Source organism: Acanthopagrus latus, chromosome 15 (assembly GCF_904848185.1).
Source record: "Acanthopagrus latus isolate v.2019 chromosome 15, fAcaLat1.1, whole genome shotgun sequence".
In the NCBI taxonomy this organism is placed as follows: Eukaryota; Metazoa; Chordata; class Actinopteri; order Spariformes; family Sparidae; genus Acanthopagrus; species Acanthopagrus latus.
In genome coordinates this window covers 12170200-12191155 of record NC_051053.1, presented here as the reverse complement: position 1 = coordinate 12191155, position 20956 = coordinate 12170200, and the positions used below count along the sequence as shown (strand labels likewise).

General features: G+C 43.9%; 1 protein-coding gene across 3 annotated transcripts in view; it reads left to right on the top strand.

Moving 5' to 3' along the window:
• lyst (lysosomal trafficking regulator) overlaps positions 1 to 19464 on the top strand; it is a 63589-nt gene extending 44125 nt beyond the window's left edge. For 2 of the 3 annotated variants that reach the window (XM_037123457.1, XM_037123455.1), the window contains exons 21-55: positions 1290 to 1427; positions 1507 to 1705; positions 1790 to 1918; positions 2424 to 3045; positions 4240 to 4420; positions 4943 to 5112; positions 5261 to 5491; positions 5679 to 5845; positions 7345 to 7497; positions 7615 to 7776; positions 8161 to 8352; positions 8469 to 8680; positions 8760 to 8969; positions 9324 to 9500; positions 9610 to 9686; positions 9806 to 9994; positions 10918 to 11063; positions 11165 to 11261; positions 11445 to 11506; positions 11691 to 11746; positions 11856 to 12008; positions 13651 to 13895; positions 14056 to 14122; positions 14277 to 14433; positions 15943 to 16083; positions 16166 to 16383; positions 16485 to 16715; positions 16844 to 17033; positions 17115 to 17251; positions 17980 to 18078; positions 18517 to 18656; positions 18751 to 18848; positions 18937 to 19093; positions 19167 to 19238; positions 19326 to 19464. In XM_037123457.1, coding sequence (XP_036979352.1) covers positions 1290 to 1427; positions 1507 to 1705; positions 1790 to 1918; positions 2424 to 3045; positions 4240 to 4420; positions 4943 to 5112; positions 5261 to 5491; positions 5679 to 5845; positions 7345 to 7497; positions 7615 to 7776; positions 8161 to 8352; positions 8469 to 8680; positions 8760 to 8969; positions 9324 to 9500; positions 9610 to 9686; positions 9806 to 9994; positions 10918 to 11063; positions 11165 to 11261; positions 11445 to 11506; positions 11691 to 11746; positions 11856 to 12008; positions 13651 to 13895; positions 14056 to 14122; positions 14277 to 14433; positions 15943 to 16083; positions 16166 to 16383; positions 16485 to 16715; positions 16844 to 17033; positions 17115 to 17251; positions 17980 to 18078; positions 18517 to 18656; positions 18751 to 18848; positions 18937 to 19093; positions 19167 to 19238; positions 19326 to 19464 — 5814 coding nt within the window. The remainder of the gene's footprint in view (positions 1 to 1289; positions 1428 to 1506; positions 1706 to 1789; positions 1919 to 2423; positions 3046 to 4239; positions 4421 to 4942; positions 5113 to 5260; positions 5492 to 5678; positions 5846 to 7344; positions 7498 to 7614; positions 7777 to 8160; positions 8353 to 8468; positions 8681 to 8759; positions 8970 to 9323; positions 9501 to 9609; positions 9687 to 9805; positions 9995 to 10917; positions 11064 to 11164; positions 11262 to 11444; positions 11507 to 11690; positions 11747 to 11855; positions 12009 to 13650; positions 13896 to 14055; positions 14123 to 14276; positions 14434 to 15942; positions 16084 to 16165; positions 16384 to 16484; positions 16716 to 16843; positions 17034 to 17114; positions 17252 to 17979; positions 18079 to 18516; positions 18657 to 18750; positions 18849 to 18936; positions 19094 to 19166; positions 19239 to 19325) is intronic. The other variant, XM_037123456.1, reaches the window with a different exon arrangement.
• The last annotated feature ends 1492 nt before the right edge of the window (positions 19465 to 20956 follow it).

Sequence of the window (20956 nt, the reverse complement as noted above, 5' to 3'; positions counted from 1 at the left end):
ACTGTCAAATAAAGGTGTCTGTGCCTGGAAAAAAAAATCTTAAAAAAAAGAAGAAGAAAAGAAAAAAAAACGGAAATGCTTCCTTGCTGATATCTTGAGATCACAACTTAATTATTTGTTATCCTGAGCTTGTTTGCTCATGATAATGGGTTTATGTAGTAAGCAGCCAATTTCATGAGATAACAAGATCATTTATCACAAGAAAACTACTTCATGAGAGTGGATCATGACATCATTGGAGTTTTAAGGCAAACAATATGAATTGTTTATGGTCTTTTTTCATTTGTTGTGCAAATAATTTTTCTTGTGATTTGTTGTGAGGGTATTTAAATTATGACTTATTATTGTAAAGGATAAGCTTACATACAGAGCTGAACTTAGAGCAGATGTGAAACTAGAATAGAAACTACTGACATTGGTGGTTGTTTGAGTGATGTGATATAAATAAGTAAGACTGAAATACTGTCTGATGCGGTTGGATACTGCTTTATCTGACATTTTCAGCTCTGATCAGTTGCTACAGTTGTCATGACATCATGACAAACTTTATAATTCATAAGTAATAAGAGGAAATGACCTTGTGTTTTCTTGTGGTAACAGGTTGGATATCTCATTTGCTCAAGACAGCAAAATAATGAACTTTGTGATTTTGAGATAGCTCCATTTTAAAAATTAATATGGAGCTTGGCTACTCTCGTCTTCTGTAGTTACAAGGCATTTTAATTTTCATTTATATTTTATTTAAGTTAAATCTGGTAAGTAGAACTACAATGCAGATAAACTGATGCTCTAGATAAGGGCTGTCATGACTGAATCTGCACATTTCTAGTTTCTTTCCAAGGACTGTTGATTAATTGATGAAGGGAAGAACATTCAAAACATCATCAGCTAATGATGAGCTGGTAATGAATCAATGCAACGCAGGAGGAGCTCTCAGTGGTCACATGCTCATCGATTACAACTAGTTGCTCTGTGCTTCTTCCAAAATATCCCCAGAATAGTACATTTGTTTCAGTTCAGTTTCACCTTGATTTTATGTGTTTGGAGGAAACACAAATGGAAAGGTTATTAAATGTGCAGTCTTGCTGGCTCCACCAGTTTTTAGTGTGTTAAAAACACTGATAAAATCAAAGAGGCAGTAATAATGAGTCCTGTATGTTTTGCATTCTATTCAGCCATGTTTTACTTTGTTGAGGAGGAATGTGCTCCTGGCCCCACCATTACCAAGAGCATATTCAGTTAATGTCTGCCTCTCCATTTATTCGCTGTTTGTGTCTTTTTTCTGTCAGTGTGGGGTTTGGGAAACACTGCTCACTGCTTTAGAGATCCTCATCAGGGTGCACCACCCTCATCAAGTCTTCAACATCCGTCAGTTCCTCAAAGCTGAAATAGTGCATCGCTTCCTGCTCACCTGCCAGGTGTTACAGGTACTGTCAGAAAGCTGCTGTCATGACACCACTTTTTTCTTCAGAGACTGTTACTGACCTGCATCCTGATTGTTTTAAGGAGCATCGGGACGAGCATCTGACTGCCATCCCTCAGGAAGTCTGTCTGTCATTCGTCAAAATCATCCAGGAGGTGCTCGGCTCACCTCCGGACATGGACCTGCTAAAGCTGATCTACAACTTCCTGCTTGCTGTTCACCCACCCACCAACACCTACGTCTGCCACACTCCATCCAGCTTCTACTTCTCTCTACACATCAGTGAGGAAGCAGTGCAGTTGAATGCAGAGCCTCAGTATGAGAGAGCCTTTAATTTAAGTTCTTTTGATGTCTCTTATTTGTCAGATGGGAAGCTGTACCAGGAGAAGGTGCAGTCCATTATGTACCTGAGACACTCGAGCAGTGGAGGAAAGTCTGCCAGCAGCTCTGTGCTGTCGCTCTCTCCGACTGTCTTCACGGATACTCCACATGAAGGTGCAGCCACTTAGAAAAGATTTATTCTGACTGCTGCTCTCAACAGTCTTTCTTAGAGAGCCTGTCTTTATTAAACATCTTAAATATCTTCCCAAGTACACCATCTTTTATTCAGGCTTTTATTGTTCTACTCAGTTCTGCAATTTAAGCCTCTTTTGTCGCCATAATCTTGCTTATTGAATTTTATTCTTTTGAAATCTGAAGTGCTTAATAACTTCCGGAAAGGGCTCCATAATCGAAATAGATTTGGCTGGAACACTTACTAAATTACATGTTTTAAAACAACATTTCCTGCACTGACCATGTTTACAAAAGACATTTTTTTTCCTGTCTCAACACGATTAAATGTACAATTCTGCCAATTTAACAGCTTCAATTCTGCACTGAGTCACTGTGTTATTCATCACAGACACAGGTCTATCAATACTGCAGTGCGCCTGCAGTGACCTTCAGTTCTAAAGTGTTGTAATTTCTAAGCGTTGAATCATTTTGTTCTGTCTTCCAGGCCATCTCCATGCTCCTTCGCCTGAACACGGAGGTGATGATCAGTCGTTACACCCCCCTAGTCTGGCGCCATCTCCTTACTCCTCGCCTCTGCTGTCACCTCGACTCGGACACACTAGCTCAATTGAGGCAGGTGAAGGTGACCGAGGCTCCCTTGCAACTCAACAGGCTCTCGGCAGCACAGAGACGCTGAAGAAGGGCGGAGGTGACGAGCAGCTCCTGAGCAGCTGTGAATCAGCCAAGACAATCTGCGACTCCAAGGACATAGGTGAAGGAGGAGCCCTGCGCACCCCTTCCATCAGCGTGGAGGAGGACCGCGACGAGGCAGCAGAGGTGGACAGCCTAGCAGAGGGCAGCGTAGGGGTGGAGTCCGAAGACAGGTTTGACTGGGCCAGTGACGAGGCACCACGCCGCCCAGACAGCCTGAAAGGCATCCAGTCATTCCAGAGGAGCCACAGCAACCTGGCCAGTCTGGGCCTGGCCTTCCCAGCTCCAAACGGCTCGTTGGCAATCAGCCGCTGGCCCAGTGCAGCTGACCGAGGCTCCATGCCTGAAGACTGGGAGAGCTACACCTACTCTCCGAGCTATGAGAGGGCGCACAGCAAGACTGAGTCCAATGACAGGTACGCTGCATATTAGCTAACTGAATTCTCAATTAATCCAATCTATGAATGACTTACAACAGAGAACTCGAGTCACGGTAACCTTGATTTGAGTCGACTCAAGTCACTGTTTTGATGTTAAGCTCCTGTTGCTGGACGTGACTTCAGATATTATGACTGGAACAAAGCTCTTACTGCAGGTAAGACTCGACATCTTAAGAGTAGGACTTGACTTAACCGATGACTCTACTCGACCCAACCCGACTCGACTCGAGTTAGAATAAAGAGTCACATGTCTGACTTGCAGTGAGCTGTAATACTTTTAATATTTTATCTAATTGCATGTCCATGTGGGTTTTGTTCTGGTGCATAACTCAGAAAAGATAAATACATTGACTGTGAAGAGATTTACATAATCAAAATACAGCATTTGGTTTTAGTAATAACAATCCTTACCCAACTTTGAAAATGAATTGTACTGCAGTGCAAGTCTCACTTTATTTCTATCTGACAGCTGTTGATTGAAGCTGATAGGAAATTTAGAAGAAAAAGATTTTTGTCATTGTAATCCTGTTTTCGCAACAAAGTCACCTTTATCGTTGTATTAGTCACTATGCAGGCTGTCTGACATGAAGGCATCTGCTTTGATTTGTAGCGGATTTTCAAGCTGTGCAGAAAACTTAAAAGACAAAGACAATGTCTTAAATCCAAAACCATGGCAGGTGTTTGTTTCATATTCTGATTTTACAGCTTTAACAGCTCCAGCGATGTTAATAAAAAATAGATCATTGCGACAGTGTCTCCTCACTGATGAATACAGTAGGTTGTTGTGTGATCTTTGATGAATAGCGTCTCTTCTTTTTATGTTTCATAAAACCAAGGTGCAAAATATTCAGTCTCAGTTATCAAAAGAAATTTCTTCAGCATGTGTGTGGTGTTGTTTTGCACTAGCTTTTTTTTTTTTACCTGAAATGCCAGATTGTTTGAAAGATAAAAGTGAATCCAGCTGTTTCTCAACCTAACTCTCTTTTTTTTTTAGTAAATACAGTCAATTCTAGCTCGGCTGATGATAAAAATACCTTATTTGAACAGTCAGGCTCTCCATACAAAGTGACGAGTGACAAATCAAGACATTGATATTATTAAAAAAAAGAAAAATGGTCTGATTGTTCGTGCACAACCATTCAGCTCTAAAGTCTAAGCTGTGTCTGTCAGGTCCAGCACTGAGGACTGTCTGGTACTGATCTGCTGTGGACTCTATGATCTCCTGCGGGGCATCTTGCTGCTGTTGCCTGACCTCATGCTTGAGGAGGTGATGGACAAGCTCATCCAGCCGGAGGCCCTCATCGTCCTGGTCAACCACTCATCACCTCTCATCCAGCAGGGAGTCATGAAGGTTGGTTCAGCGTCCTCTCTGATGAGTCTTGTATTCTGTAAAGCGAGTTGGTGTGATTTAGCAGCAGGAGTCACATTTCCTCCACTTATTATGCAGGTAAAATGCAATATTTCTCCCAATGACAAATGATGATTACAATTTCCAAAAGTCACATTTACACATTTACATTTTAATGTTTTAAAGCTTTGGGGGGCTGGTAGACAGATTTTGTTCCCTTCAGACAGATCCAGGCTAATTGTTTTCCCCCTCTTCCAGTCTTTATGCTTAGCTAACTTAACCAGCTGACGGTGGCAGCTACATCTTTATCATACAGACATGAGAGTGGTGTAAATCTCCTTAGCTAACACCCCACATAAAAGCCAGTAAGCATCCAAAAAAGTCAAACTTTGATCCCCTGAGCCTAAGAGTAATTGTGGGGAAAAATATTGTAAATTGGTGTCCGCGTGTTAGTGAAGTATCACAATGGATGCCTAGCGTTAAGGCTTTTACCCTCCCTCATTTTCTTAATGCCCTCTCTCCCAGCTGCTGGATGCCTATTTCACCAGAGCCCTCAAGGAGCAGAAGGAGAAATTCTTGAAGAACCACGGCTTTTCACTGCTGGCCAACCAGCTGTATATCCATCAGGGCAGCCAGGGGCTTCTTGAATGCTTCCTGGAGATGCTGTTTGGACGGCCGGTGGGCCTCGAAGAAGAGTGAGTCCAGGGACAGTACACTTAATCAACACATACTGCTTTATCTTTTAATATTATGCATAGAATTTTCTGCTGTCTGAATAAATGTCTTTGATAACATGTTTCTGTGCTCCTTTCACCACAATTTTTCATCTCTGTCATTTTACAGTCTGGACCTGGAGGAAATGGAAAATATCTCACCCTTCAGGAAGCGCTGCATCATCCCAGTGTTGGGTCTTATTGAGAACTCCCTATATGAGAACTCCTTGGTGCACAACATCCTGTGTATGCTGCTGCAGCTTCTCAACGCCTGCCCTAAGCTGGCAGACATCCTGCTAGACCACGGGCTGCTCTACGTGCTCTTTAACACCCTCTCGACCCTCAATGGCATGGAGAATGGGTATGGCTGCCAGAACAAGAGGATGATTCATTCAAACACCTCCATGTGTTCATGGGCTTTTGTCTTGAACCTTTGAGCCATGACTTAAATCATTAATCCTCTCACTGTTCATTGATCTGGCATATGCGAGCGGCAGACTTCCTGTACTTCATTTTGTTTTGTTCTTCCTCTTTTTCTCCCTCTGCAGTATTCCCCTGAACGACTACAAGCTTCTGGTGTGTGACATCCAGCAGCTGTTAGTAGCTGTGACGATCCACTCCTGCAGCTCTTCAGGGTCCCAGTACTTCCGCATCATCGAAGACCTCATTACTTTGCTGGGTTTCATGCAGACCAGCAAGATGCGCCGCACACAGGGTGAGGACTGCATTTCTGAAACTCAGTACATTTGCAAAATACATCAGTGTTCATCAACTATTCTCTGCAGTCGTAGATGATATCAGCTGTCAAGCTCTGCTGCAGGAAGTCACCGGGCTGTCGCTTCATTATCTATCTCCAGAGTGGAAACTCATTTTGAAAAAAAATAGAGGAATATCACACATCTCCATCATGTCGCCAAATAGTTTTCTCTCATTTTTCCAGACATTTGCTTTCTGACGTTATCTCTCCCTTCTCTTCCTCATTAGCACATATTTATTTGCCCTTTTTTAATCTGATATAATGATTCTGTGATCAGGAAACATTACAAAGGCATTATGTCTCAGTGGATGGAAATATTTATTTGTGATCATTTGTCATTTTAGTAAATATACTTATAGATAACAGTAAATATACTGTTACTATTGCCCTCATCATGCAAGACCTTTTTATGTTCTGAACTTCTTTTTAATTTAAAAAGAATCTTATTTAGCAAACTGCATATACCTGCAAATGGCTCGTTTCTTTAGATGAATGTGACTTGCCCACAAGGAGGTGCACATTTGTGAGGCAATTAGCATAATTGACTACCTCTAATTGCTATGTAAAGCTGCCTTTTTGGCTCTGTTTTTAGGCAAGTGTATTCGATTAAAGTGTTACCCAAAAAAAAGGGAAGATGAGATGGAAATGCAACACACTTTTTTGTGTTAGTCATTGTATTAATATTACTACAGCTGCCAGCGCTGTGTCATCACAGAGCTGCACAGAGACTTAAGAGAAGAGGAATGGCCCGATATAAAGTTAACAACCGAATAACTTTTCGTGTTAGTTTATTTAAAGGGGCTCTGTGGAACTTCTGGTTGCTAGTTTATGTAAGCGGACTCCATTTCTAAATTAACATTAGCTGCTGTTGCACTCTGTTGGCGGAGTTTATAGAGGCACTGAGACAAAGCACTCGAGAATATACACAAAGTAACATCATTTGGACTATTAGGGAAAATCCGACCCGAGTCCTTCACAAACAAATCCACAGTCCAGCAGCATTAAACAAGAACAAACCATCCACAGGCTTTTACAGGTAACCGAGGGACGAGGAAGGTCTCATAAGAAACGTTATGTTACAATCAGCTCACATATGCATTTCGTGATTAATGCACGTAAATTGTTACAAATTGTCAGATATAGACACTTTTTTTCCTGTGGATTCTGCGACATGTTTATGCTCAAAATGAAGTCAGATCAAAGTATAATATTAAGTGTGTTCATACCTCCATGGAGAGAGGCAGAATGTCTGTTTGTGACTAGTATGACATGCTTGGATCCTTCATGAATTACAACATTTGTACACAAGAGAAAATTCTCAGGTATGGTACACCTACAATGCACCTGCTACAGATCGGTTTGTACTTGTGGTTTATGCATGATGTTCATCGTCACTCACTCATGTAGTCAGCAAGTTTCAACTTCTGACATGAGAAAGTGTATTTGTATTTCCCTAGAAATGGCAGTGGCTTTGCAGTTCCGCGTCCTCCAGTCAGCGATTGAGTTCATAAAGACAACAGCCAATCAAGAACCTCAGAAGCTGAGCAGCTCTGTTAATGCTCCAAGTTCTCCTCATCATGCCATTTATCAGAAGCGGAAGAGCATCGCGGGTGAGTATTTCAAACTGGTACCACAGTAGTAGTTGAGTGTCGAGCTAGAATTGAGCACCAGGTATTTCTCACATCTCACCTGTCTCTTCTGTTCATTGACCATCTCCTCATCTGAAGGTTCCATTGCCATGAAAGACTCCATTATCCCCCGCATCCCCAGGCAGCACTACTGCTCCTATGGCCAGATTCCCCTGTCCCCTCCCTTCAGCTTCCTGTCCCAGGACTCCCCCCTCCCCTCCCCCTCTGGAGCTCCATCCTACATGCTCCACTGTGACGCAGGTAGCTCGGACTGCGGTCCACAGCGGAGGACATCCTGTCCGTCACGGGGCATGTCTCCCACGTTTGCTGTGAACTCACCATTTCCCCCTGTCGCTCACCTCGGGGGCTAATTTGCCCGGTACCTTCGTGCGCTACTGGTGCCTTTGTGTGTGCATGTTTGAATGCTAAACTCAATCAGAGTTTAGCATCTTAACACAGATGGCATTTTGATCAGCAAATCTCTGTAATCTTCTCTGTGTTCAATGATTTATGAGAGATTTGCATAACCTCACTCTGAACTTGAAGAAAAAAAGCTTCTGTGCTTCTTCTAGAAAAATGGCGTGCAATTATGTGTGCCCAGTTTGTGTTCACACAACTGAGCATGTACCAACGTTGTGCTTGTAGGGCGACGCCGGTTCTCTCTGGCCCAGACCGATTCTCTCCTGATGCGGATGCGATCCGTAGCCAGCGATGAGCTCAACCATATGATGCAAAGAAGGATGAGCCAGGAAAACCCAATTCGTGCCAGTGAGACTGAGTTCGTCCAACGGCTGCAGAAGCTCATGGTTCTTGCTGTCAACAGGCTCATTTACCATGGTACAAATGGTTCTTCTCCCTCTCATCCACTCTGATCCTCTCTTTTTTTTCCCTCATCTTACTGGAGCATCAGCGTAACTTGCTTAGTAATCCCAGGTGTGTGTCTCCTTTTTCAGATGTGAGTCAGGACCTATTTGACCTGCTGAATATTCCCGACTCTCCAGACCAACAGCTTTTCACGCCAGATCCAGGTGATCAACCACCGGATGAGAGCGGCTCCGCCTCTGTCCCGCACTCTCCCACTCCTTTCACCCTGCCACCTGCCAGCAAGAAAAGCTTTCAGAAAGACATCCTCAAACTCATGATGGATGGGATCAAAATCAGCCTGGTATGAAGACTCAGCAACTGGTTCAATGCTTTCTGTAGCTGTAAGATGCAACTGCGTGTTGACTGTTTGGTTCTTACAGGGTAGCACGGGTCGGGGAGGAGCCCCACATCAGCAGTGGCGAAGAATCTTATGGTCATGTCGGGACACTTTCCGGGTGCAAATTGGCCGCCTGCTCGTGCACACGCTCAGCCCTGCGCTTCCCCTGTGTGACAGGAAGGAGGCGCTGGAGTTTGTGTTTGATGCCAGACATCTGGATATCCTGAAGGAGAGCCTCAGCCCGGCACTAGAGGTGAGAGAGAGGGCAAGTCATCATTAATGTCAGCTTGGCTTTACCTACTGAATGCATAAACTCCTTTTTCGTGTTTGTTTTTGAGCTCTGTTTGTTATTTTCACTCCTACAGACAAGTTTTCCAGCAGCTGTCAGGTCATGTATCTAAAATAACTCTGATACATGTTTTTATGCTCTTCTCCAGCACTCTTGCATTGCCATGGGACTCTTCTCTCACTCTGCATGTTCCTCTCAGAATTCACTAACTATCAACAGACAGGATAAGGCTTGTTTCCTGTCCATCACTGAATCCAGTTTGCTTCAGACACAAATTACATTTTAATCTGTGCTCCCCTTTTTCTCTCTTTCACCCAGCACGGACCGAAGCTGTCACTATACCTGTACGAGATGCTGCACGATCACAAGGACAGCCTGACCAAAGACGAGCAGAACGCTGTGGGTGTATTCATGACCTCGCTCAAGCTTTGTGGCCATCGCTGCATCCCACCCAATGCTCCACACAAACAAGACTTGCTCAAGGCCATAAAAGAGGTAAGTCCTGTAAAGACACTGAGATGTTAAAGGGAAGCAAAGCAGTATGAAATACCAACTTGTGTTTTCTGGTCCTCAGTAAAGAAGTATTCACTTCTTATTCATACAGGAAAAACTCAAGTATGAAGCAGAAGCAAAAACAAGCAAAGTTGCATGGGAAAAGAAAATGGCCAACACTCAGAGGAAGTGAGTAGAGGCTTTTCTCCTCAAGTGAGATTGATGTTCAGTCCAAGGAAATATTGGTTTCAGAATTGTGTCTTTGTTCCAGTCATCTATTAACTCCATTCTTCCTCACTGCCCTGCAGTCTCATCCAGAGGCTTGATGGAAAGTCCAAGGACATTTCCAAGATTGCAGCTGATATCACTCAGAATGTGTCTCTGCGTCAGGGCATGGAGAGAAAGAAAGTCATCCAGCACATCAGGGGGCTCTACAAAACTGACCTCAGCGCCAGCCGCCACTGGCAGGAACTGGTGCAACAACTCACGCATGATCGGTGGGCATTGAAATTTAAATCCCACAAGGGCTTATGCAATATTGGGAAAGAGTGCAATAATTCTGTTATTTCAATGGTGTTTGTTTTTCTGATCATTTTCTGGAAAATAACTAGCGAGAAAATGATGATCTGTTGAAATAGAAATGCAGTCAGGTTGCAATTTGAGTGAAAAATACATTTAGATTAATTTCAGACAGAGTAACATATCTCAGAAGTAAGTACAATTAATGAAACTATTAAATCAAGCATGCTTTTTTGATCTATAATCTTTTTGATCTACATCCAGTGAGGTGGGATATTAGGCTCCAAGATGTCAGTTTGTTGATCTGTACTAATGCACAGCTCAGAGCTAAATGCCAACATCCGCATGCTAAGATAGTAGGTGACAAAACCAACATGCTGATGTTTCATATGAATGTCTTGTCATGTCAATCCACATAAAAGTTGTTGAGGTTGTTTCAGTTTTGACTCTGGTGGTTGATGGGCTATTTTTGTCAGATGTAATGCAGGTGCTCATAACGTCATCACAATGTTATGTGTTGTAAACTTGTATGTTGAAGTAAACGTGTATGTAACACTGTGATCCTACCCTCTCACTGAAGTTACGTGGAGCGGAAACAAGTGATGGGGGGCAGAGACAGAGACACCATTCACCTTTACCTTAAACTTGATATAAACTTGAAATCCACATATTTTGTATGACACTAGTGTGTTAGCACTCGTAGATAAGTGAATGCTCAAAGTACAATGTTCAGCTCACACCACTTTGAAATTGGTATAACACTGTAGCCCGAATCTGAGCCAAACAACACTGAGCACATGACCTCAGTGTCCTTTTTGCTAGCTACAGCCCTCTAGTAAGGTTATTTATGTCTTGATATGAGTAGACAAACTGTTGACGGGTCTGTAATGGTCTGCTTCAGTGCGGTTTGGTATGACCAGACATCCTACCCAACATCCTGGCAGCTGGATCCCACTGAAGGACCAAACCGGGAGAGACGGCGACTCCAGAGATGCTACCTTACCATTCCTAACAAATACCTGCTGAAGGACAGACGCAAGCCTGAAGGTGACAAAGCTTGTTACAGCAGCAAAATGCCCAAATCCTACCTAGTACAAGTGCATTCGTCTCCTTTGGTGTCCTTAATCTGACCTCCGCATCTTGTTTAGATACAGCAAAGGCAGCGTTATCCTTCCTGTTTGAGGATAAGACCCACTCCTCCTTCTCCTCCACTGTCAAAGACAAAGCCACCAGCGAGCCCATCAGGTAAAATTTCCTATGTCTCTGTCTCTCCACCTGTCTGTCAGACTTTAGTAAACATCATATCCCTCTCAGGCAGCCAGGAGGATCTGAAGGAGGCATATGAATGTCTCATCAACTTGTGCTACATTTGAGAGGAGTGTTTGCTTTATTCAGTTTCTTGTCTGAGAAATGTCGTCTCGTCCTTAGGTTCACCAGGCGGTGCATCAGCGTCGCCCCCTCCAGAGAGACGGCAGGGGAGCTACTTCTGGGTACGACACTGTCCATCTCTCACAGCTGCTCCATGAATAATACAGTCAGCCGGTCACAAGGAACATAGAGTAATGTGCTCCCTCTGAGGCACTAGAGAATAAGTGTTTGTTATTCAGTAGGGGAAGCTTGTGTTTGTCTTGCTCTTAGTACACCAAATCTCACTTGCCCTGTACTGTCTCACAGGAAAGTCTGGGATGTACTTCGTGGAGGACAACGCCGCTGACGCTCATGACAACCAGGTAAAGCCCGAGGACTGTTGAGGATTATTCTCCGCCGGAGGCATGTCAGTGTGTGTTACATGAGTTGCCCTGGATACTCAACAGGGAATGTGTTGATGTGTTTGGACAGAGCCTTCATGGGGAGACCGAGGCGCCATCTTTCTCCTGGACGTACGAGGAGATCAAGGAGGTGCACAAGCGCTGGTGGCAGCTAAGAGACAACGCTGTGGAGATTTATCTCACCAATGGCCGGACCCTGCTGTTAGCCTTTGACAACACCAAGGTGAGGGAAAGACATAAGTCACATGGAATAAAATTAAGGGTGCCATGTTGTGACTGAAAACTGGGCAATTTGTCAAAATTAAATGGTTATCATCATATGAGTAGATCTTATTTTTAGTATTTTGTGTAAGTACAACTATTCATCCCTACAATATTGTCGCAACATTGAAACCTAGGTATTTGGCCAAGAATACTGTGATATTTGATTTTGTCGCACATTTATGAAGTGCTTCAGAGGAGATTTCAAAATACTGAGATATAATCATGAAGTGCAGTGTTCCAGTGTGTTAACTTTAGCTGCTTTATTTCATTGTTCAAAAACAGTTTTGGCTAATCATCCAAAACTAGACTACCCAGCAGATCACAAAATAGATATTCAGACCATGTTTGATTTGAATTTTTAAAAAATGTAGTCGCACATGAAGGACTGTGATAGAACTGACAAGATGAAAGTCCCCCACTCATGCACAAAGAAAAAGATACATGAACACAGAAAATAGATAGATAAATAACATTTGTGGTGAGAGTTAATATTTGAAAAACCTTGTCTGTATTCTATCACTGATACCAGCTGAGCTTTGTAGTATTTTATGCCAGGAATCAATCACAACGATCAATCATGATAGTCAGATACAGAACCATCACACGCAGAAAAAAAACCTTTTTACTTTTAGTGAAATACCGAAGGAATGAAACAATAAGATTAGTAACTGTGGGGTTACAGCAGGTACATCTAATACAGAAAAATCAAAGGAATTCAAACAGATAATCTGTTGTCCTCATTTTGTCTGTGGACACAGAACTTTCCTAAAGAAAAAGGAAATTTGCACCAGCCTCAGCTTTGCTTTCTACTTTGTGCTAACAACACAGATCTTGGATTAGCATATTAGCATGCAGATATTAGCACTTCACGGAGCTGCTAGCAGGGCTGTAAAATTCTGTTACAGTTTGTTTTGATACTTTTTTAACATTTGTTGATAGTCAGACAATTAAGACATGAGGCAGGAGAGTGATGAGGAACATAGACAAAGGTCCTGGTTGGATGGGGACATTTGGGGAGTTTGTCCGGCTAACTCTAATGCCACCATAGCCTCAGTTGTTTCTGAGGTTATTAATGGTTGAATATTGAATAGCAGCATTCAGTATGTTCAATTTTATCCTCATCATCTCTCTGAATGGCAAGTATTCTCCCAGGAGCTTAGAATTGATTTGGCGGACAAGCATTAGCTTTTAGATGAATGAAACTAAACCTCAGAACTAATTGAGTTGTTTTATGTGGATCAGCAGCTCCCTAAAGGCACCAAGCTCATTTCTTTCAGTGGTTCAGACAGCACAAGAGTTAATTCATCAAACTGTGCCATTCAGATTACATTTAGATGAGATTTTTTATTTCAAAAATGTAGAAAATAGATAAATGAAATGTGTGAGTGAGAAAAACAACCAATTATTGAGAAAAACTCACAACAAAAACAACTTAAATAGATAATTCATGTCCAAAGAAGAATAGGAAGGAATTAATGCAGCCCTCTTTTTAATATTTTATCAATAAACCTTTAGAATAGAACAAGAATAATAATAACAATTCTCACTTAGTATTGTTCCCATGTTCCACTTGAGTCGCTGTTTCTGTGTTCTTGCTTTAGTTCCGTGACGACGTCTACCACAACATCCTGACCTCTGACCTGCCCAACCTGCTGGAACATGGCAACATCACGGCACTCACTCAGCTGTGGGGCTCGGGACAGATCTCTAACTTCGAGTACCTCACACATCTCAACAAGCACGCGGGCCGCTCCTTCAACGACCTCATGCAGTACCCGGTGTTCCCCTTCATCCTGCGGGATTACACCAGTGAGACGCTCGACCTGCAGGATCCCAACATCTACAGGTCAGTGCCGGGTGGCACAACTGGCATTTGAGGTTTAGTTCTATCACCAAATAAATTTGAAAGGAAATGTTTTTAGAAAATAAAATGTTGTGAAGATCCTTGATTTTTCACTGTAGAACACGGTTCATTACTGCTCTGCTTACATTCTGTTGTCATGCAGGAATTTAAGCAAACCCATCGCAGTGCAGTCAAAAGAGAAAGAGGATCGCTACGTAGATAATTACAGGGTAAGTCCTGTTGTAACTGTGTTTCGTGAGTGTACTGGGTGTTTCCATAAGAAACACATCAACAAGTGTGTGTGTGTGTGTGTGTGTGTGTGTGTGTGTGTGTGTGTGTGTGTGTGTGTGTGTGTGTGTGTGTGTGTGTGTGTGTGTTTTGCAGTACCTCGAGGAGGAGTACAAGAAGGGCATCCGTGAAGACGACCCCATGCCTCCTGTCCAGCCTTACCACTACGGCTCACACTACTCCAACAGCGGCACCGTGCTGCACTTCCTGGTCCGAATGCCTCCTTTCACCAAGATGTTCCTGGCATACCAGGGTGAGTCACACTGATTTTAAGTTATTCGCATTAAGACAGTTACTTTTTGTGAGACAAGTTTTCTGAAATCTTTAAATATGCAATTGATGCCTTATCACATTTACTAAGGGCTAATTTGCATAGATTTCCAGAATTGAAATCAGAACATTGGCTTCAGCCAAGTTCAAAATGATTGTCTGTCATTTTGTTGATATATCAGAGTAAAAGGATTTTATAGAGGGAATTTTGGATTTGTTTTTTATCACTCCATAAATAAAACATGGTAAGAATCAATTTTTTTAAGGATAAAATGGTTATGAATTATATATAAGCAAAACACTCAGAATATAGATAGGAATAAAAAGTTGTGTGTGTGTGTGTGTGTAAGCGTTACTGAACCACTTCAGCATACTCACCAACCTTGAGTAGCTCAGGTTGTTCCCTGCATTGTGACTTTCAAATAATTAAAATAACAAAATAAGAACACTGCAGCAGCTCTTTATGCAAATACTTTTATTTGTACTTTTGATCAGAAAAATCAACACTTCAGATGTTACAGACTACTTTTCTTTAAAACTGTCTTATTTCCAGTACATCGGAAATTTGCTTGAGTATTTCTAGCTCTTCTCCACTTCTCTGTCCATCTCTCACTCACAAGGTGCAACAGTACAGCAGACTACATGCTGTAGCGTGCCAAAAACAGGTTTTGATAACTTAAAGGGGAAAAGGTGTGAAAATGTGTTGTGAATTGTGAGAAATATGGGAGGAAATCAGAAAAGCTCAATGAAAAACTAGTGTACTTTTGTAGTATTCACACACAGATCTCTTGCTCAGAAAAAAAAACTGCTATTGAAAAAACACCTCACTTCTTTACTTTTTTGAATCACAAGTTCTGATAATTTATGTTTTAATATGCAAATTGAGGAAACTTATTAAATATGCACTAATTTGCATACATTTTCTCCATATTTACATAAAAATGTCCCAAATCTTGAAAGTGTGTCAACCTTCAAACCAAGAGAATCAGAAAAGGCATTGTGTTTTACACCACCAATACTTTGGTACAGTAAATGTTGCCTGACTGACAGTCCAGGCCTCTTTAACAGCAGCTAATTATCATACATCTCCAAAAAGCTTTTAGCAGCACAGAGTGCCACCTGTCTGCATTTCATTGGCTGCTCCATCTTAGTTGATGTGGAGGCTTTTATTACTAAAATGCATGAATGTCCTGATGTCAGATCTAACTGAGCAGCATGTTGCTGTGTTGCATCACATGTATTAGCCATGAAAGGTTACTTCATCTCTCCACTTCCCTCTGATCAACTCCTCGCCCTTTCCCTCCTCTTTTCCATTTCTTCCTTTCTTGTTTAATTCTTTTTTCATTCAGTCCGTCTCTCTCCTCTGATCCTCCGAGGCATCTTTTATGTGACCGTGAATGTATTCAGCGAGCGTGGTGTCTAAGGTCATGAAAGGGGATCTTTTCAATCAGTGAGTTGAATCTGTAATTAGATTGTCTTTGGCCTTCATCAGACCAGAGCTTTGATATCCCGGACCGGACGTTTCACTCCATGAACACCACATGGCGTCTGTCCTCCTATGAGTCTATGACTGATGTCAAAGAGCTCATCCCAGAGTTCTTCTACCTCCCAGAATTCCTGGTCAACAGAGAAGGTAATTATTAATAATCTATACACTTATACCAGGATACATCTTAATACTGTCCATAAATTAAGATCTTTTATTTTTTCCACAGGTTTTGATTTTGGTGTTCGTCAAAATGGAGAGAGGGTGAACCATGTTAATTTGCCACCCTGGGCTCGCAATGACCCACGTCTGTTCATCCTGATCCACCGACAGGCCCTGGAGTCGGACCAGGTCTCCCAAACGCTGTGCCAGTGGATCGACCTGGTGTTTGGGCTCAAGCAGAAAGGCAAAGCTGCCGTCCAGGCCATCAACGTCTTCCATCCCGCCGTGAGCAGCCACCTATTTCATCATGTTGGCTTGAAGTCATCGAGAAAGTCTTTGTTATTTCTTACGCATATTTTCTTAACTTTTTCTCTCATTTTTAACAGACATATTTTGGCATGGACGTCTCGGCTGTAGAAGACCCGGTGCAGCGACGGGCCCTGGAGACAATGATCAAGACATATGGACAGACACCCAGGCAGCTCTTCAACGGCTCTCATATCAGCAGGGCCGGCCCCAAACTCATGATGGAGGGGGAGCTGCCAGCAGCCATGGGTCTCCTGGTTCAGCTGGCCTTTAGAGAAACCCGAGAACAGGCCAAGGAAATAGTCTGCCCGGTAATGTTCTCTGCTGTGGTATCTATCGACTGTAGCAGCCTGCTGTGCGCTGAGGAAAACACGACTTAACACATCGTCCATGAAATGATCTGCTGCTCACCTGGCGATGTCCTCTTCCTCCCCCACAGAGCCCACTCCCCTGGATCAAAGGTCTGAAGTGGGGCGAGTACGTGGGCTCGCCTTCTGCTCCAGACCCGGTGGTGTGTTTCAGCCAGCCACATGGGGAGAGGTTCGGATCCCTGCTGGCTCTGCCAACGAGGGCCATCTGCGGGCTGTCCCGCATGTTCTGCCTCATGATGATTTACAGCAAAGAGCAGGGTAGGAAGTCACTCTCAAGTCAGCCTGGGTTTTCTACAGTGTCCTGCTGACTTCATTAACTTTATGCTCTCTGCTCCTTAGGTGTCCGCAGCATGCACAGCACGGACATCCAGTGGTCGGCCATCTTGAGCTGGGGCTACGCGGACAACATTTTGAGGCTGAAGAGCAAGCAGAGTGAACCGCCTATCAACTTTATTCAGTGTTCGCAGCTGCACCAGGTAAAAATAAGTTAAAGGAAAAGTTAAACCAAATGTGCAGATTATGTCATTACCAACTCATCCTCATTCTGAAGCAACGTTGGTTGAAGTGTCATTGTTTACTAAACATTTCTGGAGCTTCACAGCAGAACCGCGTTGTCAGAAGCAATCTCCTTAACAAGGGACGTAGATCGGGGCTTGTTTTAAAATATACAAACACAAGCCCCAAATAACAGTTACAGTTCATCTCGGGTAATCCAAGTCCCAAAAGCAACATGACCCCGATATGTAGTGGGTCCAGGAGCTCATCTGCATGTCAGGGCTGTAAATAATATCTTCAGATTAAAGGGGCAATATGTAAAAAAACTGAACTTAAATCATCAACAGAATGTGAAGATATGACCGTTTTGACTTTATGATGACTATTTATTGTGTTGCAGGGGAGTTAGCATGATAACCAGCAAGCTAGCAGTGTAAACACCAACACAAAGCCAGTCCCCGCGCTCCCAGTCTGGACCACTTGCTACACGGCTAACTGAGTTAACTAGCTAACAGCAGCTACAGTTAAAGGCAGTTATTCTGGTGGTGATGCTGCTCCTTATTTTTATTAGTTTGAATTCAACAGGTGGCCAGTGATTGGAGATTGCACCTTTAATGTAGGATCCCGGGATTCCGGTGACTTGGATTATGCTGGATGTCCAACCGTTTTTTTTTTTCTCCATCCAACCGTCTGTCCTTCTCTCTTCCAGGTGACCAGCTGCGCTTGGGTGCCCGATGGCTGCCAGCTATTCACCGGCAGCAAGTGTGGAGTCATCACCGCCTACAGCAACCGTTTCACCAGCACCACGGTGGGTTTCCATGGCGACGCCCCCCTCTAACCTTCCGCCTCCACATCCAACACCCAATCCACCCACCCACCTCCCATTACCCCGCCCCCGCTGTCCCTCCCTCCCGCACTCCTCTTTGGGCCGTGCTTGAACGCTCGGCTTCATTAGTCACATCACAGTTGCCCTTGAAACACATTTCCACAGAGCCTACAAGTGGGATTAGAGGTCCGGGAGTTCAGACATCAGAGAGGCTTTCAGACTTTCATCCCGACCAATCGGCATCTAGATTTCCTGTTTTCTCCGTCTCTGAAGGGTGTTAAAGTAGCAATCGATTTGAGCTGTTCTGAAAATCATGTTGGAGTTTGATTAATGGAGGTTTTTTTTAGGAAATGGCAATAGCGAACAAAAGTCACATGCAGCTATTCAGACCTGTGTGTCCTCTGCTATGTCCTCCAATAGCCGTCAGAGATGGAGGTGGAATCTCAGGTTCACCTGTACGGACACACGGGGGAGGTCACCAGCCTGTTTGTGTGCAAACCCTACAGCATCCTCATCAGTGTCAGTAAAGATGGCACCTGCATCCTCTGGGACCTCAACAGGTCAGTGTGTGTGAGATAAAAAAAAGAAAGAAAGAAAACAAGAACATGCTTTAATCCTATCGTTTCTAATCTAAACTGCACTGCATCCCTTCAGGCTCTGTTATGTCCAAAGCCTCACAGGCCACAAAAGCCCGGTGACGGCGGTGTCTGCCAGCGAGACCACAGGCGACATCGCGACAGTCTGTGACTCAGGTGAATGCCCCTTTTGTTCCGTGTCATCTCGGACTACATCACTTCTCCAGAATGAGTTATGACATGTGTTTTTTTTTTCTCACCTCAGTGGGCGGAGGCAGCGACCTGCGCCTGTGGACGGTAAATGGTGATCTAATCGGCCACGTCCACTGCAGAGAGATCATCTGCTCGGTGGCCTTCTCCAACCAGCCGGAGGGCGTGTCTGTCAACGTGATCGCCGGCGGGCTGGAGAACGGCGTCGTCAGGTGAGCTGTTTTTGTGTGTGTGATTCTTTTCCCCTCAAAAATATTTCGCACTAATTAGTTTTATTATGTTCAGATTGTGGAGCACTTGGGATTTAAAGCCGGTGAGAGAGATCACCTTTTCCAAGTCAAGCAAACCCATCATCAGGTATCTTATCATCACCGGCACCATGCTATTCTTTGCCTTTATGTGATCTAGAATACTGATGTTAATGGCTTCTCTGCTGTGTCTCAGCCTGACCTACTCATGTGACGGCCACCACCTCTACACGGCCAACAGCGAGGGCACGGTGATGGCGTGGTGCCGGCGGGACCAGCAGCGCATGAAGCTGCCCATGTTTTACTCCTTCCTGAGCAGCTACGCCGCAGGCTGATGGTGCGTCTAGTGTTTACGACTGTCCAGTTCTCAGCAAGAGGAGCCCCGACCCCCCTCTCCTCCTCCTCCTCCTCCTCCTCCTCTTCCTCCTCTTCCTCTCCCTCCCTATGCTGACGGGGAGGAGGAAGTGTCAGCATGGCCTCAAACTCCCTGAGCCCTCCCTGACTTTTAACTAATACCATCCCCAGCTGAGCGAGTGCTACCACAGCCACTCCCAGCATCAAGAAGTTATGAATATAGTATTATATGTACATAAATATATATTTATAAACATACAAAGTGGAATGTTGGGGGGGGAATGGATGAATATTTGGCCGATGCTGCAACAGACACTTTATACAAAAATTAGTTTCTGAGAGTGCGTTTGGTAAGTCTGTTATTTTTTTTTATTTTTTATTTTTTTTGGTTTCTTGCTGTCTGGAGTTTTTCGTTCTGCTAAGATTCCCCTGCCTGATGTTGATTTCGCCATTTCCTGGTAAGCTGCTATCGTCTGGCCAAACCGAGCCAGACCCGAAGTGTGAAGATCCCCGTCTCTCACCTTGGCGCGGCACTCGGGATCCCCCGCAGCACGACGTCTGACAGATTGCTGCCGGAGCTCAGCGAGTGTGCCCCTGCTGACGCTGCAGCTAGCTGGTAGGGAGTGAGCCCCTCCTCGCGTCTGTCACCAGGAGATGTCCCGCTCTGTGGGAGTGAGACGCCGCTCTGCTGGGCTGTCTGCTTCGCTCAAGTCTGAACGCGAGTGTCGCGGCCCTGAATCACTTTGTATCTGAGCTCGGTGGAGGGACGGGGGGACGTTGAGATGATGAATTGTTCCTTGTGTTGCCTGTTGTTCTGTCCTACTTCTGCATGCTAGAATGACTCTGACCTTGACTGTGTGTATGTGGATGTGACATTCACTGTCATGATGGTTTCTGAAGGCCTGCCCTGGGTTGAGCCTTTTGTACTGAGAAATGTTGATATTCATTTATTTATTAGGAACACCGTCGAGGCTTATTGTTCCTTCTTTTTCCTCCTCTTGTGTTTTACTCTCTGTCACTCAAATGCACTAAAAGCTTTTCAGGACATGATGTAGTTTGATGAAATTCTGAGGATGCAATTAACCAACGGGATTAGACGCCGGAGAAGAAGCAGAGAGCAATCTCTCATCCCTGCTGATCTACAAGTCATGCTCGGTACCTGTGCAGCATCACAAAACGGACGTCGTAGGTGGGAGGGTGTGGTGAAGAGCATCGAGTCCAGCAGACCGAGTAGATTTCTTAAACACTACACCAATAAGTCTGCGAAACAGTCGAGCTGTTTCTTTCCTTTCCCTGCTCATGGATCCATGCAGCTATTCTCTACATTCCCACTTAACTTACAGCACTTTGTTCTTCAGTTGTTTTCGTGTGAAACGGTGGTCAAAACACTTTTTTATCTTTTATCAGAGAGCCAACGATCTGTGGTTTTACCATGAACTGAGCTTTGCTTTAATTCCAGTAATAAAATCGAAT